This window comes from Desmodus rotundus, chromosome 8 (genome assembly GCF_022682495.2).
Source record: "Desmodus rotundus isolate HL8 chromosome 8, HLdesRot8A.1, whole genome shotgun sequence".
Taxonomy (NCBI): domain Eukaryota; kingdom Metazoa; phylum Chordata; class Mammalia; order Chiroptera; family Phyllostomidae; genus Desmodus; species Desmodus rotundus.
The window spans coordinates 106,303,596-106,331,306 of record NC_071394.1 but is presented as its reverse complement, the minus strand read 5'-3'; the positions used below and the strand labels follow the sequence as shown (position 1 = coordinate 106,331,306).

Sequence of the window (27,711 nt, the reverse complement as noted above, 5' to 3'; positions counted from 1 at the left end):
TCATCGCAGCATTATTTATAATAGCCAAGATATAAAAGCAACCAAAGTGTTCATCTATAGATGAATAGAAATGAAGATGTGGCACACACATACAGTGGAATATTACTCTGCCATGAAGAATGAGGTCTTACCATTTGTGACAACGGGGATGGGCCTATAGGGTATTATGTTAAATCAGTCAGTCAGAGAAAGAAAAATACCAAATGGTTTCCCTTGTATGTGAAATCTAAAAAAAAAATAAATGAACAAACAGAACTGGAACACTCATAGATACAGAGAACACACTAATGGTGGTCAGATGGGAGGGGGTTGGGGAGCTGGGTAAAAAAGGTGATGGGATTAAGACGTACAAAATTGGCAGTTATAAAATAGACACGAGGATGTAAAGTACAGCATAGGCAATGCAGTCGGTAATACTATAGGAACTACGAACGGTGTCAGGTGGGGACTAGACTTATCAAGGGGACCACTTCTACGTTATACAAATGTCTAACCACTATGCTGTGCACCTGAAACTAATACAATATTGCATGTCAACTGTAGCTGAAAAATTTTTTTAATTAAAAAAAGTATAGCATCAAGGGTAAGTAAAATGAGGTAATAATCGGAAGGAAATGTAGGATTATTTATTAAATCAAAATATTAACTGCAGACATACTATGTGCCAGACACTATTCTAAGCACTTGGAATATACCAGTGAAGAAGCAAACGAAAGTACCTGCCCTGATGAAGTTTATATTCTCCAACAGGGCGAGAGACAACAGACACCTGACAGGGTACATTAGCACATGGTAAGTGCTATGGGTGAGGTGAATTGGAACTATAGGTGGAGGCGGGGCATTTCCTCAGTGAGAAGGTGGTGACTGGACAAAGACTTGAAGCAGATGAGGGAGTGAGCCTTGCAAACATTAAGAGGAAGCACATTCCGTAAGATAGAAGAGCCAGTAGAAAAGCTCTCAGTAGGAAATATGCCTGGTACATTCCACAACAGCAAGGAGGTTGGTGTGGCAGAACAAGCAAGAAAAGGGGTGAGTACTATGAAATACAGTCAGAGAGGCAATGAGAGATGGAGGGATTTTGTAGGCCACTCTAAGAATTTCGTGGAAGGTTGCTCATTCACTTCCTCCTGCCCCGATGTGTATCAAATCAAGAGGAACAAGAGGTAAGAGAGGGGAAGGACCAAATAGTCCAGAGAGGGCAGGGTCAGGGATAATGTTAAGAGCAGCATCCTTCCGAAGGCAGCAAGAGATTAACCATCAGTTTGGTAAAGAGAAGAGGTGCCTCCTTTGGGAGAAGCATGCTAGAGCTGGCTCAGGAGAGCTGATTCTGCTCTCCTCTTAGATATTTTCCTTTCGGTGGCTTCATGTTGGTAGCTTAAAATTGGCCATAGAGAGAGTGTTTACACAATGGAAAATGACAAACACCACCGATCGAGGGACTGTTTTTCCTGGTGTGCTGGTTCAGTTACATGAAAATGACTCTTCCTCAAAGCCTGGTGGGTAAAAAGAAGAATCTGGTGGTACCCTCTGAGATGTACTGTGGGAAGGTGTGGGAAGAGAGAACACAGTGACCAGGAGCCTCTTTTCTGTGAACTGAGTCAGAGCAACTGCTTGGAGAGAAAAATGTCACGGGTCTGAAATAACTTGTGCAGGCGGAGAGGAGCCCAGCCGTGCGTGAATGTACAGTGAATGAGAGGACTGTTATGTAAATGTGAGGAGAGTGCAAATGAACCACAAGGGCTAAATCTACATAAATGTCTCATCTTTCTCTAATTTTCATTTGTTTAAAACGTGGGAAAAATAAACAACTTACTGAGACACAGGATGGGCTGCTGGCCAGAAGAAAAACGTTACAAGAAGGCAAGGGGGTTTAAAGTCACGGGGAAAGGAATTCTCTGAGATCAAGGCTAGGGGAGTACAGTGAAGCAAAACGGAGTCTAATAGTTCAAGTAAAATATTAATGTGGCATAAAAAATTAAAATCTAGATATGCCTAACGATTACTTAGAATTTCATCTTTGATAATTTAGTCTTTAAAAAGAACTTTCTGGGTGGAAAAACCATTCTGTTTTCTTTCTTAGGCAATATAGCTCGAGAGAGACTTTCTTGCCGCAACCTGCAAGTGCTTGTCAGCTGCCTTGACGCTCTTGGGGGGTGAATTCTTTCGGCGTCGCAGTCAGTTCCGAAGCTACAGGTACTTTCTGGTTGCTTTTGGCTAAGTGGAAACTTTGGAAGGCCTGTAGTTGTTGAAACAAGATGAGATTCTGTCAGGTTTGTATCCTAGGACACTTAAGAACTTGGATTTGATTTCACAGGATGGTTACACATAAAATAAAGATCAAGCACCCACAAGGTTAAATTGCAGGAAAGCCCTCTTGGATGCAAGACAAAGGCGGGGTATAAAACGAAAACAAAAGTAACCCAGTTAAGAAGAGGTCTTTGGAGTTCATTCACACCACGCTCAAGACTGCTGCTCTCTGCTCACTGAAACAGGTTGGTTTTTCTTTTCTCATTCTGACTTAGGATTTTTTTAAATGCCCAAAGACTTTGTGTATTTATCTTTGTAGAGGGAGCTCTCATGCGTAAAAATCTATGTTTCTGTGCAAAAAAAAAAAAAACCCCACAACTATTTGAAAACAGCTGTACACTTTGATCTTAAAACAAATATCTGAATATAGCAAGAAGAAAATGTATTATTTTAATACCATTAGTTGCCTATGGAATGTTGTTAATAAAAAACAGCTTTTGCTATACCATTTTGTTGCTTTGTTTTACAAACACTAATTTTTTTTTTATTCTTGTAGTAATCACAAAGACATCTAAATGTGTTTCTATGCATCTGTCAGAGGATCATTTCTGGAAATAATTTCCATTCCTATCCTTATTTATGCAAAATTTTAGTAAGATCCATTCTTATTTTAAAACATCCTTCCTTAAAACCTTATCTTTTTTGGCCGCATTCTTCCTTATGATCAGGTTTAAGATTTCTGGGATGAAAGAGAAAGAAAGAACAAAGTTATTTTTTTGTTAATAATTAATGAAAACCAGAGTAATCTTCCAGATTGGAACTTTCAAATAGCATTAAGGGTAAAAGTAGTCATTTCAAACTGTTGGCACCTGGTTTTTGCATAATTAAAGTAACTTTCTTATGTGGTGTCTTTCCTCAGGGGGCCTTCTTTATTTTGCTTTACTCACCCCCAAAGGTTAGCAAGTATAAAAATATTATTTTGAAACTGTACTGTAAGTTGTCACACTGGGTTTTTTTTTTAGATTTTATTTATTTATTTATTGAGACAGAGGGGAAGGGCGGGAGAAAGAGAGGGAGAGAAACATCAATGTGTGACTGCCTCTTGTTTGCCCCCTACTGGGACCTGGCAGTCAGGCATGATTCCTGATGGGGAATTGAGCTGGCGACCCTTTGGTTCGCAGGCTGGTACTCAATCCACTGAGCCACATCAGCCAGGGCGTGCCACACTGTTCTGAAAATATTTTCATTACTGATTCTATAAGAATATTTGGGTTTCTTCCAAGGATAAAAATAACCAAGGGGAGACAGAAAGGCTAAGGAAAAAGCAAAACAAAACTCTGCACTCTAATAAAACCATTTTAAGTTATTAAATACATTTTAAAACTTGTGAATTCTGGGTCTTAATAGCCAATATAGTAAAATAACAATGATGAGACAGGAGAGTAATAGCTTCATATCTGCTGGAGAACCTTTCTTTGATACATATTTACTGAGCAACTAGTGTGTGCCAGGCACTCTGTAAGGTATTAATTACAATCTTAGGGAACTTAGAACACAGAGGGGAAAAGTAGTCTAGGAAACACATCTTTTCCATAGAATAGGGTCAGTTCTCTGAGAGGTATGTATATATAGCTTTTGGATCAGGAAAATCTTCCTGGGGGAGACAGGTGACACCTAAGTTCATTGAGTAGGAACTGGCTCTTCAAAGGAAGGACAGGAAATAGTGTAACAGGTAAAGGAACAGAATGAGTACTGTAGCTCGGGCTACTCAGTACTAGTACTGTCTACAGTGCTGGGGCCCATAGTAGAGAGAGGTGGCAGGAACCACGGGTAGGACCAAATTATGGGGGGAGCCTTGGATATCATGCCAAGGAGCTTGGACTGCATCTTTCAGGTGAAGAGATGTGTCTTTCAGGTGAGGAGCTAAGCGGGGGAGTAACAGATTGGTGTTTCAGAGACACAGCACTCTGGTGGCAGGAAGAAAATGTGTTTGCCAAGGATGCCAGTTAGGAAGATACTGTAGGAGACCATGTAAGAAACAGTGCTGGCCTTTTCGCGTGGAGGTGACAGGGAGTGCTGACTAAGAGGAGACAGATTCGAGATCTATTTGGAAGGTAAAAATCAGAATTGAAGGGCTGTCTGGAAGTCACAGATGAAGGTAAGAGAGAAGTCAGCACGGTGCATGCTTAAGTGACTAGTGGACTTGGGTGACCAGGGGAATGACAGGGCTACCAAACAGTGGTGGACAGTGAGCAGGCAGGGACAGCATTTGGAGGAAGGCGAACTAGAAGAGACTGTTTTATAAATGCTAACTAATGAAGTTGAGCATAAATGCTCAGATAAGATTTAAACATGAGTTTATAAATAAATAACGTAAAAAGAAACTTTATTTTAAGTAATTAAAATAAGTATATTTATTTAATTGGTCAATAAACTGCATATAAATCACAACCTTGTATATGTAAAAATTATAACATTTTTGATTCTTTTTAGTTGAAATCTGACTAAACTTTCATATTTTAAAAACTATTTTCACAAAAGAAGTCATGACTTTTATTTAGGGTTTAATGATTAAGAAAATTCCTCAGGGTATTATTTTTAGCTTCTTTGTGTAAATACCAGCTCCTGCACCCAGACTTATAAAGACAAAGGATGAAGAAAGTTCTTGGGGATATACTCCAGTGTGGCTTCCATTAAGGATTTCAAAAAAATGGCAGATTCAGGCTCATGGATGTTATGGCAACAAACTATTCTCTAGTAAGAGAACAAAACATATGCTAGATAAAAAGTGTTTCCTTTTAATCAACATTAAAGTGAGTATCATGTATCCTTTTTGCCATTTAGATTGCAGCCATGGCTTTGGAACACAACCAGTCAATGGATTACTACTATGAGGAAAATGAGATAAACGGCACTCACGACTACAGTCAGTATGAAGTGGTCTGTGTAAAAGAAGAGGTCAGGAAATTTGCCAAGGTTTTCCTGCCTGCCTTCTACACAATAGCTTTTATCATTGGACTCGCAGGAAACTCCGTAGTGGTGGCGATTTACGCCTATTACAAGAAGCAGAGAACCAAAACAGATGTGTACATCCTGAATCTGGCGGTGGCGGATTTACTCCTCCTATTCACTCTGCCCTTCTGGGCAGTTAATGCAGTTCATGGGTGGGTTTTAGGGAAAATCATGTGCAAGGTCACTTCAGCCTTGTACACAGTCAACTTTGTCTCTGGAATGCAGTTTTTGGCTTGTATCAGCATAGACAGATACTGGGCAGTAACTAAAGCCCCGAGCCATTCGGGGGTGGGAAAACCATGCCGGCTCATCTGCTTCTGTGTCTGGATGTTTGCCATCTTGCTGAGTATACCTCAGCTGGTTTTTTACACAGTAAATCACATGGCTAGGTGCATTCCCATCTTTCCATACCACCTGCAAACATCCCTGAAGGCATCAATTCAAATGCTGGAAATCTGCATCGGATTTGTTATTCCCCTTCTCATTATGGGCGTGTGCTACTTTATCACAGCAAGGACCCTCATCAAGATGCCAAACATTAAGAAATCTGGACCCCTCAAAGTTCTCTTCACAGTGGTTATAGTTTTCATTGTCACTCAGCTGCCCTATAACATTGTCAAGTTCTGCCAAACCATAGACATCATCTACCTCCTGATCACTGACTGCGACATGAGCAAACGCATGGACGTTGCCATCCAGATCACAGAGAGCATTGCACTCTTCCACAGCTGCCTCAACCCCATCCTGTATGTTTTTATGGGATCCTCTTTTAAAAACTACATTATGAAAGTTGCCAAGAAATATGGGTCCTGGAGAAGACAAAGACTAAATGTGGAGATTCCTTTGGATTCCGAAGTCCCTACAGAGCCAACCAGTACATTCAGCATTTAAATGTAAAACTGCCTTCTGTCTTGCTTCGATACACATGAATGATGCTTTGCCCTGAGATAAAACATCTGCGTTATTCTGAACTTCAAACCTGAAACATGGGGTCGCAACTTACAATAAAGAAGAGCTGGGGTGAGGAACGGGGGCGGGGCGGGGAGGGCAGGTAGAAGCCAAGAAGAGGAAACAAAATAATCAATGCATAAAACATGCAAATTAAACAATGTCGGAAAATAGTAGTAACAAGCATAAGTAATAAGAACATCATGCTATAAGTTAGGCCATCTAACATTAATAAAGAGGCTTACATTATGGGGCATTTCTTATTATTTTATATTACATAAAGATGATTTTCCTGCATAATTTTAATACTTGAATAACTATACAGCAAAATTTCATCTACCCTTCTTTTCTTGTTTCTTAATTTGTAAGCGATTTCATAAAACACCAAAAATAACAATCAACAATAAAAAAGTATATAAAAAGCTTTTCTGGCCTTTTTAATACATTGCTGGTAAGTTTCTAAACACATAGTTTGCTTCCCTGTCACCTTGCTTCAGTAGTGGACTGGTTCTCCCGTTAGATTTCTCATGCACACTCTGGAAGCGAGCCTCAAGCCTGCCACATCTGATAATTATTATAATCAGTTACTTTTATAACTTTCTAAAGGGTTCATTTATTTATGTGAGTCTATTACTGAGAGCTGGCTAAACAATGTATTTTTCTATGTATTCTTACTTTTAATTTAAAAACTTGTATTTTTAAGACCTGAAAATATGTAGTGCAATAAATTATTTTAGGTAACGTACAATTTCTCTCTAAAAACAACTACATATAAATTATTATAGTGCATATGATATGTCCCTATTAAAATTTAATTTTGATAGATATTCCAAAGGTCAAAAATATTGTGCATTAATATGAATTTTACCTGTCACAAACAGTAAAAGAAAAAGATGTTTTCTGCTCTTAAACATCACCTAATTGAGACATGTTATAAAATTACTTTTCTTTTTGTCAACTGTTTCTAAATTTGAAAATGCTAAGGCAGAATTTAAAGAACTGTCATTGTAAAAGTAGTAACTATGTATCATATTATTTTAGGACAGCATCTAGCACAAAGGATCAGTCTGAATACTCACCGCTGCTCCACCATTTCTTGCCATTAACTACATAGCTATCTCCGTCTCGCTGGATACTACATTCAATATTTGTGGCATCACTGGATGCTACATCAGGCTCTACAAATAAACAAAGGCTGAATTTACAGGAAGGCAGATATCAGTTTACAAAAGAGACTTACAGAGGGAAATGTGAACTCTCTGAGGACAGAGAGAACATCTTAGTCTTCTTCATCTTTCTATCCTTCCCCCATTCCACCCTGGTTCTCCCATAAACTACAAATAGTAGGTATTCAATAAATGTTCATTGGAAGAATAAATGAATGAAGTAGTTAGAACAGTGGAGATCAGCAATCTGAACTGTGTTCTTGGTTTCCTCATTGATATATGACTTGGGATAAAACTCAATCCTTTTTCCAGCCATCAAGAGTAGATTAAAAACTACTCTTTAGAAGAGTAGACTGTTCTTCCCACAACGGAAGTCTGTACTAAATATTTACAAGCCAGATTTCCTTACCATACAGTTTACTATCTTAAACAATTTCTAACTATGCCTTGCAAATTCCATCGGGCATGCTTTCACTGACTTACTTATTTTGCTTTCTATAAAGCCCGTTCAGCCCTTAGTATCTTCAGAAAGTTTTCCATGGAACTGTTACACAACTGCTTTACTGCATGGAATTTCAGAATCCACAGGCCAGCTCTCAATCATAGTTATCTGCACTTGGTAACAGAATGTTCTTTTAAATGGGTCCTTCAGATATTTCCTGTGCTCAGTTTCTAAAATTAAAGACTCAGTTTCTTCAGAAAGCGTGGACTCTACTTATTCCGTCACCTCAAATTAGTGCTTTATAGATAGATAACACATCATACTGCAGGTGTTATAAATGCCTCTAAGTGATTTAAATAGAGAGCAGCTTGCTATTACAAATGTATGTAATGTTATAGAAGACAATAAAATCTGGCCAAAATTATTGCCAGATGAAATTTAGTTTAGTTCATCTCAATTATGAAATAATATGTTTGTCTCTTCAAGACTTCTTAATTAGTGTTTCCTATGTACAGATGGTTTTTTAATTTTTATTAACCAAACCATTTTTATTAACATGCTCCTAGCTGTATTTCCCCATAAGATAATCTGAGCTATATGATCAGCATTGGCGAAAGTTCTACTTTTCTGGGTTTATGCAGAGTTAAGTATTTTGTAAGTATCAATACAAAACTATCACAAAGATGAATATTTCATACATAAAGGCAGAAATGATCTTTAATATCCATAGGTGACAATTTTAGAAAAGACAAAATATTATGAAACTAGGTGTATTCTGGTGCTAATGCCTACCAGAAAACAATACCTCCTGTCCTCCCTTCAGGGAGGACAACTTTTATTCTGCACATTTAAAAATTCTAAAATTTAGCCCTATCTGGTGTGGCTCAGTTGGTTGGGCATTGTTCTGCAAAACGAAGGGTTGCTGGTTTGATTCCCGGTCAGAGCACATACCTGGGTCCCAGATTCAGTCCCCAGACAGGGGATGTGCAAGAGGAAACAGACCAATGCTTCCCCTTCCTTTTCTTCTCTCCACCCTCCCTTCCCCTGTCTCTAAAAACAAATAAATGCACAATTTTAAAAAGGGCCCAAATTTAAAACTGGTCTCAAAACAAAGCCATTCACATTCTGACCACAAACAAATGTGCCTGCCACACGGCGCCACAGCCACATTGCTTCAGCTCACCCACAATGCCTCTGGTGGCGGACTGCCCGAGGGGAGAAGAGGGGTTTGCTTTTACCTGTCATACAGAAGCAGGAGGCGATGCTCCCTTGAAGAAGAGGCTCAAGCCACTGCTGCTTCTGCTTTTCACTTCCATATAGGTGGAGTAACTCCATGTTCCCTGTGTCTGTATGTGATAAGAAAAGCATTTGTTTTGAATTTTACACTTTATTAATATGAAGTCCAAAATTTATGTAGATAATATAGATGTTCATCTTTTTAAAGCAAATGTTTGCTAGCAATATTTTGAAGCATAATAGTAAATATGATTTACAACAAAGGTGTGCCACACAGTATTTACAAGTACATAGCTTTCAGTGCATATTTATTCCGCTTGTTCTGAATCACAGACACTTGTCCACTTTATCTCCATGAAGCGTGGCTCTAATGAGCTCTAACTCAATTAGGACTGATGATGAAAACAATTTACTGGCCTAACCTTTGCTGGGTATCTTGCAAATATGCTCTGCCAGGGTTGAAACACTCCTGGAAAATAATGAACATTATTCTACTGAGACTCCAGTTCCTCAAACACACTCTCTGCTCTCTAACTTCCACATGTTTGCACCAGCCAGGCCTTCTCTCAACTGAAATCCTACCCATCATTCCTAAGTAAATCCCTGCTTCTGAGCCACCTTCATCATGAAGAACCTTTGATTACCCAGTCAGAAATATCTCCTGAACTCACATAGTAATTATTGTCTCTTTACCTCTCACATTGCTCTTACTACTGTGTACCCAACACCGTCTAAAAAATGCACTAGCTTGTATTTCAAGGATGCTAAACACAGAATCCCTGCCCTGGGTGGAAAATGACAAAGACCCTCCACAACCCTCAGCAGGTGTTGTGCAGTCCATGATGACATTACAGTATCACTCTCAGGTGTTTAAAAAATAAAAAAAGAAAGAAAAGCCTCATGTCTGCCACAGAGCAAAATGCTCTAGATGCCTTTCTCTGATTTTCATTCCTATCAAATTTCAAAAAATAATATCTAAAACCTTCCCCTTGAATACTGATTACTTATAAGACTTTGAGAAAGAATTTTTCAATATCACCTCTTACAATGGCTTTAGGACAGTCACTAAAATGCCTATGAAAATTGAGTTAAGTCTAAGTTAAGTCTCTCAAAATACGTTTGTACTCTGTTCAGATACTCATAATGGAGCCAAAATCATATTAAAATGCAAAATTCTCAGTAGATTAACACAAGCTTAAAATTCTTTTTGGCTGAGGAAGAAAATGAGTCCTGAGTTGAAATTAACCAAGCTCACTGTTTTCTTTGCTTGTTTTAAATTCAGTGTTTCTTCTATAGTTCAAATGAGGGAAATGTTGAAAATAAACTCTCCAAAACGGTTTACCAATTTATTACAAGAAGCTGGCCCAACGAACCTATTATCTATGGGTTGGGAAAAGAGCCAAGGTAAATTACTTCTATAAAAGTTTCTTCCCTAATCAGCCCAATGGACCCCCAATTTTCCACTAATAGCTTTAGAATTAAAATCGCTATTTTCAGCATTCCAATATACAATATTGTATGACTTATTAAAGGGTAAAACCCAAAAAAGCCAAATTGGAAGATGATATATGTTTCCTATAAACTTTTATAACTACTTGGGAAATAATTTACGTAGCTTGAGTAGAAATTCACTTTAAAAAAAATTGTATTTTATTGATTAAGCTATTACAGTTGTCCCGATTTTTCCTCTTTGCCCCCAGCCACCCAGCACCCTCTACTCCTTCAAGCAATCCCCGCACTATTGTTCATGTCCATAGGTCATGCGTATAAGTTCTTTGGCTACTCCATTTCCTATACTGTATTTTACATCCTCCTGGCTATTCTGTAACTACCTATTTCCATTTCTTAATCCCCTCACCTCTTCACCCATCTTCCCCCTCCCTGCTCCCATATGGCAACCTACTGGTAACTAACTTCTTTTATCTTGCTTTTACAAGTCTTTCTTTATCTTTAACCTTTGGCCTTTTATAATGACGTGTCTTGGAGTGTCAATGACGTCTCTTTGCATCCATCAGAATTGGAACTCTATTTCCTAGACTTGCATGTCTATTTCTTTCACCAATATAGGGAAGTTTTCTTCCACTATTTTTTCGGATAGATTTCCAATCTCTTGCTCTTCTCCTTCTGGCACCCCTATGAAGTGAATGTTGGATCTCTTTAAAGTCCCAGAGGCTGTTTAACATTATCCTCATTTTTTTGGATTCCTTTTTCTTCTTTCTGTTCTGCACGGTTTTTTGCTTCCTTATGTTCCAAGTCATTGATTTGATTCTCAGCTTCATCCACTCTACTGTTGTTTCCCTGTAAATTGTTCTTTATTTCAATTAGTGTGTTCTTCATTTCCAACTGGATCTTTTTTATGTTGCCGAGGTCCTCACTAAATTCCTTGAGCATCCTTTTGAAAGACTGTTTTTGAACTCTGCATCTGATAGATTACTTTTGTCCATTTCGTTTAGCTGTTTTGGGGAGCTTTGATCTGTTCTCTCATTTGGGCCATATTTCTTTGCCTCCTGACTTTGGCAGCCTCCCTGTGTCTGTTTTTATGTACTAGGTAGAGCTGCTTTGACTCCGTGTCTTGGTAGTGTGGTCTAATATACTAGGTGTCCTGTAGGCTCCAGTGGCACAGCCTCCCCTATCACCCAAGCTGGGTACTTGAGGTGTGTCCTTTGTGTGGGCTGAGTACACCCTCCTCTTGCAGCTGAGCCTTGGTTGCTGTTGGCAAATCAATGGGAGGGATTTACCCAGGCCAGTCAGCTGCAAGGATTGGCTGTGACCATTGACCACCAACCTCCACCCTCTGTGGAGGATCAGCTATGCAGGGGTAGGGTGGTGGTGCTCCGATGTGGTCTGTAGCTGTCCACTGGGTGCACAGGTCCTGGGGTTTCCATGGAGGTGCAGGCCAAGGTCAGTCCCCACCTGTGTTTTGCCCTGGACCACCCTGTCTGAGCTGTAAAGCAATCTGAGATGGCTGCTACTTGTGCTGGGCTTGGAGATTCTCAGGTGAAGCCAAGCTGTGACTCTAATCTGCCTGCTGCCAGGGCTCACTGAGGCCAGCTGTTGCTTGTTTGATAGGATTTAGGAGCCAATAGCAGCCATTCTTATGGAAGAGCAGCTTGGGTGGGCTTGTAAGTTGGGTGGGGTAGAGCCTCTCTGGATCACCAAGGTGGGTCACACAGTGTTAGCCAGGTTGATGGAGTATCAGATATGGCACCGGCCTGGGTCTGTGGGATGAAAAGGGACAATGGTCTCTGCTTGCCTTGATGCCAGACACTTCAGTTTCTCCCTGAGTGCCGCTGGTGCCCTTCAAGCTGCCATCCTGGCGCTGGAGCTCAGAAGGAGGAAGTCCGAGTAGGTGAGGCCATCTGTGGGTTCTCTAAGAGTAACAACTGCTTAGGGCTCTAGCAGCCTCTTCCACTGACTCAGTCCTTGCTGATTTTTGCAGCCATATGTTGTGGGGACTTATCTTCCTGGCACTGGAATCCTGGGCTGGGAGGCCTGGTGTGGGTCTGGGGCTCCTCGATCCTGAGATATCCCTCCCAAATTTTTATCCAAGTGGGTGTGAGACCAGTCCGTTCTGCATCTGTGCCCCTCCTACCAGTCTGGGTAGATGTGGTTTCTTCAACTCCGTAGTTGTCAGACTTCCATTCAACCTGATTCTGATGTTCCTGAGTGCTGGCTGTTGCATATTTTAGGTGTAACTTTGATGTCGGTGTGCAAAGAGGTGAGCCTTGTCTGCCTATGTCACCATCTTGACTGGAAGCCATTTGAAATCCATCTTTTATACTTAAGAAACCTCCCAAAGTATTTAATTGGCATCCATTACATACCCTTTTAATCCTGCTTTGGAAATGCTCCAAAACACAATGCCCCAAGCCCTTCATGAAGAGATCTCCACTACAAATAGAAAATGCCTAGTTTTCTACTTATGATTTTATACATCTTGTTTGCTAAGGAGAGTTGTTGATCATACTTTGATCAAAGAAAATGCATTTCCCTGGCCAATTTTAAAATTTCAGTGGTTTGGTGATATCATTTACACAGTACAACTGATACTCATGAAATTTTAAAACTAAGAAAAGAACATGACCATCTAGTGAAAAGTAAGTTCACAAGTCAAATAGAGAAATAGTGGCAGAGCCGCATGCGCAAAGGATGTCCTCTATAGCATTGGTTTTCATGTTATGACCCATTAGTGTGTCGTGAAATCAATTTAGTGGAATATGGCTAGCAATCTATAAAAACTAAAATAGATTAAAATAGACTACATTAGATTAGACTCAGTGAAAAATACGTGAATGTAGTAAGGGAAACTTGTTTCATAAAGCCTTTTTTCTTTTTTAAAAAAGATTTTTATTTATTTTTAGAGACAGATGAAGGGAAGGAGAAAGAGAGGGAGAGAAACATCAATGTGTGGTTGCTTCTCACGTGCCCCCTACTGGGGACCTGACCTGCAACCCAGGTATGTGCCCTGACTGGGAATCGAACCAGTGACACTTTGGTTCACAGGCCAGTGTTCAATCCACTGAGCCACACCAGCCAGGGCAAGCCTTTTTTTCCAATAACATATAAGTATCTCTCTCCCACTTCATCTCCCCCCAACCCACCTTTTATCCATCAATGAAGACTCATAAAACTACTATATATGCTATATATTGGGTCACATTATAAAATATATTTCTTACTATTGAGTAACAATAAAAAAGTTTTAAAAGATGAGCCGTTTTCTTTCCACAAAAGTAAGCCACCTATGCAGTATGGTGTAATCGCTTCACACCAATGAGATGAATCTTTAGAAACTTTGCGAATAGATTTTTTTACTTTTACAACAGCCTCATTATTAGATTAAAACGTACTACAACAGTGATTTGATAAACTGGGGTTTTGAAGAGGGAAAATCACACCAGGGTCAAGGTCAGTCATCAACAGAAGGAACTTTCTCAATTGTTCCAAACAAATAAAGAGTCAGGGAGGAAACACTCTGCTAAAACACCAGATCGTGTTTCTCTCAGATATCCAATATACCTCTTTTTGGCAATTCCACCCTTCACTACCTCTTTTAGGGAGAGCTTTAGCACGGGGCCATACAATGAGCCCAAGAGACAATACTGAGGCCTAACTTGTGCAGGAATACTATAGGACATCATACCCTCACCCCTCTGTTACACATCAGCTGCCAGTTCTTGCCTGCCAGCATCAGAGTATTCCCAGGGTCTACCCTAGACCTACTGGATCAGAATCTCCAGGGATGGAGCCTGTGAATCTGGATTTTTAAAAATTCCTTAGGTGGTTCTTCTGCAAATCCAGTTTTGAAAACACCTTCTACAGATTATATTCCATAGTATCTATTATTCCATATTATCTTTTTAAAGAAAAGTTAGTCTCCTTCCCTCATCCTTTCAATTTTCATGTCAAAGTCCTTAGCGGCGTCCTTGACTTCCCCATGTGTACCCCATATCCAATCAGGAAATCCTCTTGGCTCTGCCTTCAAAATATATTTAGAATCTTTCCATTTCTCACCCCTTGCACTGCTAGTCCCCTAGAACAAATTGCCATCATCTTTCACTAGAATTATTACAATAAACTCCCTGCTTCCCTCCTTCTGTTAATTCTCAACATAGCAGCCAAAGTGATACTTTTAAAAACTAAGTCACATCTTGTCACTGCTTTGCTCAAATCTCCAATGGCTTCCCATTTCACTGTGATAAGCCCTTACTTGCTCTATAAGGCCCAACCTATAAATAAGGTCCTTTCCTCTCTGATGTCTTCTACTATATTCTCCCAGCCACACTGGCCTCTTTGGCTATCCCTGGAACACACCTATCGCATTATTGCCTTCGGGCCGTACATTTTCTGTTCCCTAGGCTATGAGAACTCTTCCCCCAGATACCAGCATGGCCAACTCTCTCCTAGTAAGTCTTTATCAAATGTCATTTTCTAAATAAGGCCTAGTCCAACTGTTCTATTTTAAATTGTAATCCATATTCCTTGTCTTTCAGCATTCCAGAGCCCCCCTTCCCTGCTGAGTTCTTTTTTCCCAAAGCACTTTTCATCTTCAAACTTACTACACTATTTATTTACCATATTTATCACTTATTTTTGTCTCCCTCCATTAGAGGATCAGCTCCATGGGGGCAGGAATCTTTATTTTACTCCTTGATATATTTCAAGGATCTAAAACAGGGCTTGGTACATAGTAGATAATAGATAATAAATAATTGGTGAATGAATGGAAGGACAGTGAGGCTAACCAAAAGATTTGGAACTCTCTATTCATGCCAACCAGCCATAGAAATATCAAACACCCAATCAGGAAACTGCAACCCATTATTACACTATAAATCCCTTGGGTGGCAGATTCTATTAACTAATACTCTTAATGCAATGATGTTTAACAAAAGAGTAGTCCATTGAGAACATTAGATCCAGTTTTTAATATCTAAATCAAAGTAACTAAGAAGTAAAATTATAGACAAATTTAAATCAACAACTTTATGTATGAAAAACTTCCTTGTCATAAAATAGAGAAAGTTTAAACACCGCTCAAAATATGTGAGAACATGTGTTTTTAATAATGTAGTAACCTGGTGCTTGGCAGTTAAAGACATCTGGGGCAAAAAAGCATTTTCCTGTTTCTTCAGCAATCAGGGCATAGTCCACCTGGCTGAGACCGCTCACAGCTGGCAAAAACAAGTTCCAGAGACCTTCTGCTTTGGCCATTTCCTGTCAAGGGGATGAATGTGCCAGAGTGATCATAATGTGCCATGACCTAAAACAGTTCTATTTTAAGATATTGATACTTAGGCTTTTTGAAATTTAAAAAAGCCATTTATGAACTTATTTACTTCATTTTATCCTATTATGCAAAAGCAAGTCATTATTAATTCACCATGATCGATAATTTCTTAACTGAAAAAGAAATGACTTTTCCTCCAAGCTTCTTTGGATTTGGCTAAAAAACTAAATTTGCTTGAGTACTTCTTACTGAACAGGGCAATTACAAAAACTCCCATACTTGAACATAATTATGCCGAATAACGCTTTTGCATTGTGATTTGAAAACATGAAATTTGGGTTGAGCCCATGTAAGACGAATGGCCTACGTTGACTTTAGTCTCAAGTAAGTGACAGATGGTGGTAAGTAGTGTTCACTGTATTCTTTCCTTTGACCAGCTTTAAAAGGCTGTCTTCATCACTATACATAAAACACTATGCAACCTAATTTGTATATTGTAGATTCTATTTTTAATTTAAAAAAAAAGTTATTATTGATATAATTATCCTCTACATATATAACAGCAGCAACAAAAACAAACTAAGGTCTTAAAAAAAACCTACACATAAATTTTCCAATGTTAAATTAAAGGTTTTCTTATTTTTCTTACCTTGAGTTTATCAATTACTGGAGGTTTTTTCCACTTGTCCACTGAATTTTCATTTTGAACATAGAACTCAATTACCTCCTTAAAGTAATAAAAAGAAAAAAGTTCGCTGGCTGAAGTTATTACAAGGTAAATAATGCCATAAACTGTTAATATCCAAACAAAACATATGTAGTAAAGCAGCATTTTTCAGCTATTAAATCATTAATATTTCTTTCTAAAACCAGACACAGACGTACAAGATATTCGAGAGGCTCGCTGCTCACAAAACTATGCTCCCTCAAAATTAGATAATAGAGTCCCAAGACCTATAATGAGGTTTGAATGTTTCATTTTCGGCAATATGACACGCCAGACGGTCACAGAAACCCCTCCCAGTGTGGTACAGCTAAAAATATCAGGTGAGATATTTAAAATAATTTAAAAAATACATTTAGTAATGCATAGCTGTGCCGGGAGGAAATTTTTAAAAATCCTCAGAGGCCAGGAATTAAAAAAGCTGAACTCTTTGGGAGTGAGCGAGCCCTGGAGCCGCATTTGGCTGAGGGGTGTAGTCTGATCCATGTTGGCCTGGGCCTTAGTTTGCAACGGGCGACACAGGCAGTGGTCAGGAGACAAAGCCAAATGCCCCAAACAGGGCAAGGGGGAGGATCAGAGGTCATCTCTTCCCTCCACCAAAGCCAGGGTACCTAATGGACAAAAGCTAAGTGGAAAAAAAAAAAAGAAAATAAAACCTCACCCCTCAGAGGCAGACCATGCGGAATAGGCCATATGTACAACAGGATGAAACAGGAAAAAAAAAAAACCCAAAACACATTTCTAGCCTGAAGCCTGTCTTTGCCCAAGTTTGGGATCTGAATTCAGAGAACTGTGGGGCCCTAAAATCTCAAGCCAAAAATTAAGTTTACATTGTTCCTGGTGACAGTGACTAAAAAGGACCTGGCAGAATCCAAAGCAAATCCTCTCTGGGGAAAGAGCTTTAAACAAAGCCTTAAATAATCCCAGCAGATAAAACTAAATTCCACTTCAAAGAACATGAGTTCGAAATGAAAAATTACCGAACACTTGAGAAAACAAGCCACCATTCGCAAGAATCAGCAAAAACAATTGTTCAACAAAACAGAAACACACTCCCCAAAGACTATAGATAGAATAACGATCTGACACAGAATATAAAGTAGTTGTGTCTAACAGATTTCAAGAATAAAGGAAGGAAATAAAAATATGACAAAGGATTATCAAGCTGGACAAATTTGAAAAGAACTAAGTGCAACTTGAGGAAAAGAAAAACAATAGTAATTAAACTTAAAAACTCAGTGGCAGTGGCTCTTGAACTTTGGCAGGTTTCAGAATCACTTGGGGCACTTGGTAAAAAACCAGGGTCCAGGCCCTCTCCTACTTCAGTGAGCCTGGGGCTTCTGTATTCTTTACTAGCTTTCCAGGCAATTGTGACACAATCCACATTTTGAAAACTGCTGCTCTTTGGATGGTTGAAAAGTGAGATTAGATTCAGCTGGAAAGAAAACAATCAGAAGAAGAATCTGAAGAAATTCCTCCTTTCTTGAATGAAGCACAGAATTCAATAGAAGGTAAATATGAGTGGTTAAGGGATGTGACGAACACAGAGAAGTTCTCACATAAGCCTAATTGGAGCTTCAGATGAGAATGAGGAGAGATAGAATGCTGGAGAAGATATCTGACATGTTTTCCGAACTAAAAGACATTAGCCCTCAAATTCAGAAAGCACTATGAAGCCAGAGCACAGTCAAACTGCAGAAAAGCAAAGGGGAAGAAAAGCTCTTAAAGGGACAAGATCAAGGTCACATATCATTAAACAAGACTGAGAGCTTACATCTCAGAGCAACAAATGAGGACAGATATCAGTGGGATGGTATCTCTAATTGCTGAGAGAAAATAACAGTTAATCTAGAATTCTATATCTAATAAAATGATCTTTCAAGAATTGGGGCAAAATAAAGGCATTAGAAAGAGAGAAACAGAGACACAGAGGGGTATAGAGGCACAGAGATAGACAGATATAGAGAGAGAAGAGATGAAGATACATCATTACTTCCCTCCCCTGGGGCAAAAAGAAAAAGAAGAAAAAGAAAGAAGATTCTCATTAAGGGAACCTGAAGAAACATCTGAGCTGCAGGAAGGAATAAACAGGAAATAAAGTGATAAACACAATGGGTAATAGCCGCATAAAACAGTAACAGTAGTCTCTAAGTTGTCCAACTGAAACATCAGGATGAACTAAAAGCTTGGACTATAATGGCATTCTCCAATATTTTGCTAGCATAGCATCTCTGTACCTAATTTCCTCCCTCTACACCTATACTTGGGCTACTAGAATTGCTTTACTGGATTAAAAGCTATGAACATTGTCAAAACTCCAGATCACAAAATTATTTTCTAAAATTGTTCCACCAATTTAGTCATATATGTAATGTACTAAAATGTTCCTTTTATTGAAGGATGGTTAGTATAGAGTAGCGATTTTCAACTGGTGAGCTGCATGAATTTTTTAAAATATATTTATTGATTATGCTATTACAGTTGTCCCATTTCCTCCCCTTCACTGCCCTCCATCCTGCCCACCCCCTCCCACCCACATTCCCCCCCTATAGTTCATGTCTATGGGTCGTACATATAAGTTCTTTGGCTTCTACATTTCTTATACTATTCTTACCCTCCCCATGTCTATTTTCTACCTACCATTTATGCTACTTAATCTCTGTACCTTTCCCCCCTCTCTCCCTGCCACTCCCCTGTTGATAACCCTCCATGTGATCTCCATTTCTGTGGTTCTGTTCCTGTTCTAGTTGTTTGCTTAGTTTGCTTTTTTTGTTTTTGTTTTAGGTGTGGTTAATAACTGTGAGTTTGCTGTCATTTTTACTGTTCATATTTTTTATCTTCTTTTTCTTAGATAAATCCCTTTAACATTTCATATAATAAGGGCTTGGTGATGATGAACTCCTTTAACTTGACCTTATCTGAGAAGCATTTTATCTGCCCTTCCATTCTAAATGATAGCTTTGCTGGATAGAGCAATCTTAGATGTAGGTTCTTGCCTTTCATGACTTGGAATAGTTCTTTCCAGACCCTTCTTGCCTGTAAGGTTTCTCTTGAGAAATCAGCTGATAGTCTTATGGGCACTCCTTTGTAGGTAACTGTGTCCTTTTCTCTTGCTGCTTCTAAGATTCTCTCCTTCTGCTTAATCCTGGCTAATGTAATTATGATGTGCCTTGGTGTGTTACTCCTTGGGTCCAGCTTCTTTGGGACTCTCTGAGCTTCCTGGACTTCCTGGAAGTCTATTTCCTTTGCCAGATTAGGGAAGTTCTCCATTATTTGTTCAAATAAATTTTCAATTTTTTGTTCTTCCTCTTTTCCTTCTGGCACCCCTATAATTCGGATGTTGGAACGTTTAAAGATGTCCTGGAGGTTCCTAAGCCTCTCATTTTTTTGAATTCTTGTTACTTCATTCTTTTCTGGTTGGATGTTTCTTTCTTCTTTCTGGTCCACACTGTTGATTTGTTTGAGTCCGTTTCCTTCGCATCACTATTGGTTCCCTGTACATTTTCCTTTGTTTGTCTTAGCGTAGTCTTCATTTTTTCATCTAATTTGCAATCACATTCAACCAACTGTGTGAGCTTCCCAATTACCAGTGTTTTGAACTGTGCCATCTGATAGGTTGGCTATCTGTTCGCTGCTTAGTTGTATTATTTCTGGAGCTTTGATCTGTTCTTTCATTTGGGCCATTTTTTTTTTTGCCTCTGCACGTCTGTTACTTAAAGGGGCGGAGCCTTAGGTGTTCACTGGGGGCGGGGTAAGGCTGGTTGCTGCACTGTGATGCTGTACGTGGGGGAGGGGCCGAGAGGGAGCAGTGGCGCTTGCTCCATTCTGCTGGATTTCAGTCGCTCCCTCTGCCACCCACAATCAAACTGGGCTGCTCTAGTGCTGATTCCCGAGTGGGTGGGCCTGTGCACACTCTGGGCACCTGTGAGTCTCTCAACAAACTCTCCTGTGAGGCTGGGAGTTTCTCCTGCTGCTGCCTCAACCCCCACGAGTGTTTTCAATCAGAGGTTTGAGGCTTTATTTCCCCAAGCTGGAGCCCTGGGTTGCGCGGTCTGCTTCACTCCCCCGAGGTTCCTCCCGGTTTATCTATGTGAGAATGTGCGGCCTCATGGTCTGCCTCCAACCACCTTGTGGGGTCTGCTAGCTGCAGCATGACCTGCCCCCTTCCACAATCCACCACCTCTCTGGGTCCGCCTTGCCGCGAGTTCTCTCCGCCCTGGCTGCCCGTCTCCACCCCTCCTACCGGCCTGGGTGAGTGTTTCTTCTTTATCTCCTTGGTTGTCAGACTTCCATACAGTTCGATTTTCTGTCAGTTCTGGTTGCTTTTCGTTTTTAAATCGTTGTCCTTCTTTTGGTTGTGCGAGGAGGCACAGTGTGTCTACCTACACCTCCATCTTGGCCGGAAGCCGAGCCGCAAGAATTTTTAAAATATGCAATACCTGACTATTTAGTCAGAGCCACTGACCCCTTTTACCTCACATTGTCAAATTTAAAAAATGACAACAGCCAACGCCACAATAGTTGTCCAATGTTAATCAATCAAAATCATACCTTTTTTTTTGTCAGATTGGCAAAAAATACATATCACAGGGTGCTGCGGAATTTGAGTAATTAGGTTATGTGTGCCGTGACAGGAAAACGGTTGCGAATTGCTGGTCTGGGTAACTGCTACATTTAGTAAAAACTTCAAGAAGACACAGAACGGCTCTTTCAAAGGCACCAGGATGAACAGCACTTGTTATTTCTGTCAGGAAGCCACTGAAATTTCCTGTTTAGGGTTGTTTATTATTCCCATGCCTCGTACTGCCACAGAAATAGTCAATGCTGTTGTGCTTGATAAGAAACACATTATGCAATACATTTACAAACTCCTCTTCTCTGACTGCCTGTGATACTACAGTTCTGAGAAATGCTGCCAGAGTTTACCGTATTTTTCGGACTATATGATGCACTGGACCATGAGATGCACCTAGGTTTTAGAGGAGGAAAACAGGAAAAAAAATTTTGAAGCAAAAAATGTGGTCCTGCTCCTGCCTCCTGTGACCCCGCTCCATGGCCGTCCCCTCCCTGCAGCGAGCCAGGTAAGCTACATTTGGACTATAAGATGCACCCCATTTTCCTCCCAAATTTTGGGGGGTGGTTGCGTCTTATAGTCCAAAAAATATGGTATATGATTATTTGAAAACGTGTATTATTTAACACTCCCTGTTCTAAAATCTATCCATTTAGAGATTTGCAAACTCTGTTTGTGGCACAGTAAGGGTCAGGATTAAAATAAAATACCTCATTACAAAGAGCTTCCTTTAGTTCTTAAAGAGTTTAGTTCTAAAAAAGAATTTACTGGTGGAAGAAGAAAGCAGAAAATATGCTTGATGCCTGATCAATTTTCCCAAAATATCACCTTTACCACCTAACCACCTCATTCACTGACTGAGATACTGTGATGGGGTCTGTTGGTTCCGAAACTTAAATCTGAGCCTACAAATAATTTGCAATTTACTACATTTTTCACGTTAAATTTGAGTCTGTAGAAAGAAGCAATAGTTCTTTACTAGTATGTTATTAGACTCAGTAGGAAAAAAAGATGAATGTTATTATGTTAAAGTGTGTTCTCAGTAACATGTCATATTGTTCCTATTGCTAGCATGTTTTACATGCTATTTTCAGGACTCCTTATCCTTATACATTTTAAATAAGAATTGCTTTTAACATTTTCATAGATAATGAAATTATGTTTTACCTTTATGATATATCCAAGGAGTTTCAAAAAGTCATTAAAATAGTTTAAATAAAGCTTATTTTTTCCTGTTATAGAAAATTGGGAAAATATGTAAAAGTACCAAGAAAAAGTGATTAATAGGCTTACTAGCTAAAGTTATATACTATTAAAATGTTTCTGTATTATGTGATGCAATCTTGTTTTCTAAACCTAACTTTTAGTCTTTGTAAACTTACAGTATTTGATAGCATTTTATAGGCTTTCCCCCTTCCATTTTGAAAAAGCAAATTTGTTTTCCCCAAATATCACTTCAAAAATGTATGTTCACAGATAGGGAATATTATTGTTCAGAATCATCCTACAGTATAAACCATTTTTACAGATGCTGGTAAAACTTTTTAAAGGAAGAAAGAGCTCACATTATTAGAAGTGCATCTATTCCAGATCTGAAAGATCTACAACTACAAAGTGATTGTGGCTTTCCCTGCCACACAAAGTACTGACAATCTTCCCTTTAAAGCTATAGTCCGGTTGTTTTTTTACTTATAACCATTTTTTACTGCAAATTCTTTATAAATGTTTTAATAGCTGCATGATATTAAATTCAGCAGATGCATCCTAACCCAAGTTGTGAGACTTCTGAGCTCCCTTGACTACCTTTTCATGTTTATGAATGGAAGAGCAAGGCTACGTGGCTTGTGCTTGCAAGCATGAGCATGTCAACAGACAGGCTTCTGTTTAGGGTGAGCAGGTAGGAATCTGGCAAGCTGATAGGCCAAGTGGGAGTCTGCACCAAATCCCCACCAGAATTTTTAAAAAGCCAGAAAACAGGGGATTCTACTCTGGAGCACTAAGTGGTATGTTGGAGCCCTGGCTTCTTTGAAACAGATCGTTTGCTTGTATAGAGTACTCTTGCAGCCTTCTGTCTAGGGCAAACACCACTGCTACCTAAGAGTATTAGAGACCAACCCAAGCAGCCCACCTATAGGTTAACTCTTCAATTAAAAAAAAAAAAAAAGTTACCAGCTGTGCTATAGTCTTCTCTTACTTCCAAATTCTTTTGAGATGTGGCTTCCTATGTTGTGGTTTATTCTTTGATATGATCCGTTCTGCTTTCCAAATCCAATTTCCATTCTCTTATTTTTTTCAGGTTCAGAATATTTTATTCATAGTTTACACACCATATTAGAAAACAATAATCCATAATCCTGAACCTATCTTGAATAACATCTTCTTATAAAACATTTTTCAAAGCAATATGAAATATAATAATATTTCAGGATATTTTAATATTAAGTATTACTAAAAGAATATTATTTTCTAAAGATTTTATTTGTTTTTAGAGAGGGGAAGGGAAGGAGAGAGGGAAAGAAAAATCAATGTGTGGTTGCCTCTCATGTGCCCCCTACTGGGGACCTGGCCTGCAACCCAGGCATGCGCTCTGACTGAGAATCGAACTGGTGATCTTTTGGTTCACAAGCTGGTGCTCAATTCACTGAGCTACACCAGCCAGGGCAGAATCTTATTTTTTAGTAAATTATCTTTCTAGTTTTTTGGAGTCTAGAAACTGAGAGTTTACTATATTTAAATGTAATTTACCAATAATAAAATAATTATTTGGTGACCAGAAGAGCCAGAAAGCAAACTATATTCCAATTGACAATTTATTCTAATCTTTAATTCACAAAGAAATGAGCCTTCCAAAAACAAACAGGAACAAAATTGGTGAACAATGTTTGAAGCTAAATTGAATCAAGAAAAAGGGAGAAGTTATTTCCAAGGGTGTTATTACAGAAACAAGCCATAAGACCCAGTTAGAAATCTATATGCAAGGAAAAATCTTCAATCCTAAATTATCAGCAAAATTTCAAAAGAAACAAAAATAATTATCTAGAAAGAACTGAATACAAATACCCAGTAATAGTAATGGTAATACATATCTTCAAAGACAAGGGTAGAAAGAAATGTTATTAACTATTAAGGGAAACTAATCTCAAAGAAGACCCATAGAAATAAAAAAAACTTTTATACATATATTTCCTATTTCCTTAAAGTTAAAAAAAATGTTTTTAATTTGGGGGGAGAAAATCAAAATGATAAGCCTTCAGATTAAAATAAAGATGGTGGACTTGAATATTGCTAAAAGTAGATTTTAATGTTTTCACCACACAAAAAAGACATGGTCACTAAGTGATGGGATGGATAGAGTGGTTGCTAATTCTATAGTGATGATTATTTTGCAATTTATAAATGTATAAAATCAACAGGTGGTGCACGTTTAAACTTTTACAATGTTACATGTCAATTATATCTCCAAAAAGCTGGCAAAAAGATAAAGATCATGGCTGGCCTCCAAAATTCTAGCCCTCAAGAAGACTATTTTTTAAAAATTTAATTGATAAGCTTTTTACCTTACAAATAATTTTTAAAACTTTCATCAAACCAAGAGAAACACTGGCTCCCACAAGTCAATGCAACTTCCTAATGCAATTGCCTACAATCAAGTATTTGTTTTATGAATAAAAAATGTGATGGGTTTTCTGATGACACAAAAGTACCCCAAATCCTGTTTTATATGACTTTAAGGTTCCTCTTTAATTTTTAAATTATATTTTATTGTTTTAAGTATATTTTATTGATTATGCTATTAGTTTTCCCAATTTCCCCCCCTTTATCCCCCCTCTGCCCTGCACCCCCCAACCCTTCAGCATCCCCCCCTTAGTTCATGTCCATGGGCTCTTTCATGTACATGTAAGTTCTTTGAATTCTGTTTCCTGTTCCATTTTGACCTCTCCCCATCTATTTTATACCTACCAGTTATGCTTCTTCTTAGCTGTACCTTTTCCCCCCATTCCTCCCCTTCCCCTCCCCACTGAAACCCCTCCATGTGATGTCCATTTCTCTGATTCTGTTCCTGTTCTAGTTGTTTGCTTAGTTTTTGGTTTTGCTGTTTTTCTTTTTTTAGGATAATTTGTTGATAGTTGTGAGTTTGTTGTCATTTTACTGTTCAGAGTTTTTGATCTTCTGCAATTTCTTAGATAAGTCCCTTTAACATTTCATATAATAAGGGCTCAGTGATGATGAACTCCTTTAACTTGACCTTATCTGAGAAGCACTTTATCTGCCCTTCCATTCTAAATGAAAGCTTTGCTGGATAGAGCAATCTTGGATGTAGGTCCTTGCCTTTGATGACTTCAAATACTTCTTTCCAGCCCCTTCTCGCCTGCACGGTTTCTTTTGAGAAATCAGCAGATAGTCTTATGGGAACTCCTTTGTAGGTAACTCTCTCCTTTCCTCTTGCTGCTTTAAAGATTCTATCCTTATTTGTTTACTTTTTTTAGAGAAGGGGAAGGGAGAAAGAGGAGAGAAACATCGATTGGTTGCCTCTGCCACCAACTGGGGACCTGGTCCACAGCCCAGGCATGTGTCCTTACTGGGAATTGAAATGGCAACCTTTCAGTTTGCAGGCCGGCACTCAATTCACTGAGCCATACCAGCCAGGGTTAAAATATTAATATTGTATTTTAATGAGAAGCATGAATTCACACTAAAGAAGGTTGAAGCATACGTTTAAAACTCCCAAGGTCCCACATCTGGAAAGTGGAGTCAAATAATCTGACTCCAGAGTGTTCACTCCTAATCATGATACTATCTGGCCTCCCCTCCCCTCAAAGAAGACTTGCTCGTGGTCACTCAGTATCACTAACTGGCAGAATTTATACTGCAACCCAGAGACAACTGTCTCTAACTGCCACGTTCTTCCAGGGGCCCTGCTACCTTTTCCTGTGCAGTAGTATCAGTACTACATTCTGTGACAAGTTCACAGAATGGCTTTCTCTGTTCTCTTTTCGAAACTTTAGTCCCCTGATATGTCCCCCTCCTGTTTTTATGCTTTCACCAATTTATTCCATTTGTAGGAGGAGAGGTAAATGCTGCTATCTTGAACCAAAAATGTTGCATTTTCTTGTTGATACCCAAAAGTGCAGAATTTTAAAGTTCAAAATTGTATACATACTAACTAGAGCAGAAAGTTTCCAAAGTGATTAACTTAAACACTGAACACAAATAAGAACTGAGTATTTTAGAAGGGATTTCTTCATATTTAAGTGGTATTTTCTTTTAAAAAGTTTACCCTCAAACAGCAAGTGCTGGCGAGGATGTGGAGAAAGGGGAACCCTTTTGTACTGTTGGTGGGAATGCAGATTGGTGCAGCCACTGTGGAAAGCAGTAAGAAGATACCTCAAAAAATTAAAAATGTATCTGCCTTTTGACCCAGTTATCCCACTTCTAGGAATATATCTGAAGGACCCAAAACACTAATTCGAAAGAACATAAGCACCCCATGTTCACTGTAGCGTTATTTAAAATTGCCAAGATATGGAAGCAGCCCAAGTGTCCATCAGTAGATGAGTGGATAAAACAACTATGAGACACTTACACAATGGAATACTACTTGGCAGTAAAAAAGAAAAATTTTACCGTTTGCAACAGTATGGATGGACCTGGGGAACATTATGCTAAGTGAAATAAGCCAGTCAGAGAAAGACAAATACCGTATGATTTCACTCATATGTGGAATCTAATGAACAGGAAAATGGGGACAGACACAGAGAGCAGGATGACAGCTAGTGGGGGTGGTGAGGGAGTGGAAGGATTGAGCAAAAAGGAAAAAGGACTCATGGACATGGACAACAGAGTGGTGATTGCTGGGGTATAAGGGGACTAAATGGTAATGGAAAAATACAATAAAAAATAAATATAAGCCACAAAAACACTATACCCCACTGTATGAGCAAAATTAATCTCATACCAGATCTTCACTAAAATATAATTATTCATATAATTCAAGCAATAACATTAACCACCCTATAAACACATATTGACTGAACTTTTTGTTGAAAGAATTTCTTTTTCAGTTTCCTATTTGATTTTGCCAAATTTCTAGATCTCTCAGAATTATAAAAGATTAAAATGGGAATTTATTGTGCACTTAGTCACACCTATTCACATTGTAGATAAAGAACCGGGGCTCTAAGAGACACTGTTGTGTGCCCAGGACCACTAACTTGAGGCAGAAACGGGCTAGAAGCGGACCCTTACAAGCTACACCGGTGTTCTATCCACATACACCTCATCCCACCCGCCTTACGTGTTTTTGTAATAGTTTTCTCTTTTCCTCACAGCCTTTATCATCTCTTATTTAATGTCTGTCTTTCACGCTAAAGTATAAGCCCCACAGGAGTATAAGCCCTGTCTATTCTGTTCATTCTTTTCCTTTCAATGATGGCTTTCCAGGTGTCTAACCCGTTATTTGATCCCTGATAGTTCTTTGTTAACTAAATGAATGAATGTACCATGTTACTTCTTTACCCTCAGTGAACTGACTGAAACTTAATACCTTAAAATAGTATCGTGTGAGGAGAGGGTGGTAGTATTTGTAAACTGCTTGAAATGACATTCAGAATTCTCTGGGTGTGCCTACCTTGT

At 38.9% G+C, this 27,711-nt stretch overlaps 2 protein-coding genes across 3 annotated transcripts in view; one reads left to right on the top strand and one right to left on the bottom strand.

Moving 5' to 3' along the window:
* ACAD11 (acyl-CoA dehydrogenase family member 11) overlaps positions 1 to 27,711 on the bottom strand; it is a 74,394-nt gene that overhangs the window by 21,131 nt on the left and 25,552 nt on the right. Inside the window, exons 10-13 of the mRNA XM_024566093.3 lie at positions 16,431 to 16,508; positions 15,630 to 15,768; positions 9,054 to 9,161; positions 7,287 to 7,385 (exon numbers count right to left, since the gene is read on the bottom strand). Of these exons, the coding sequence (XP_024421861.2) occupies positions 7,287 to 7,385; positions 9,054 to 9,161; positions 15,630 to 15,768; positions 16,431 to 16,508 (424 nt within the window). The remainder of the gene's footprint in view (positions 1 to 7,286; positions 7,386 to 9,053; positions 9,162 to 15,629; positions 15,769 to 16,430; positions 16,509 to 27,711) is intronic.
* Positions 2,157 to 6,225, top strand: ACKR4 (atypical chemokine receptor 4). 2 transcript variants are annotated; one of them, XM_045199737.2, is made up of 3 exons: positions 2,157 to 2,193; positions 2,315 to 2,492; positions 5,092 to 6,225. In XM_045199737.2, exon 3 carries the CDS (start codon positions 5,101 to 5,103, stop codon positions 6,148 to 6,150), a length of 1,050 nt encoding a protein of 349 aa, XP_045055672.1. In that variant the 5' UTR covers positions 2,157 to 2,193; positions 2,315 to 2,492; positions 5,092 to 5,100; the 3' UTR covers positions 6,151 to 6,225. The 2 variants fall into 2 exon arrangements, with proteins under 2 accessions (XP_045055672.1, XP_024421863.1); XM_024566095.3 differs by lacking the exon at positions 2,157 to 2,193 and having other exon boundaries at positions 2,245 to 2,492.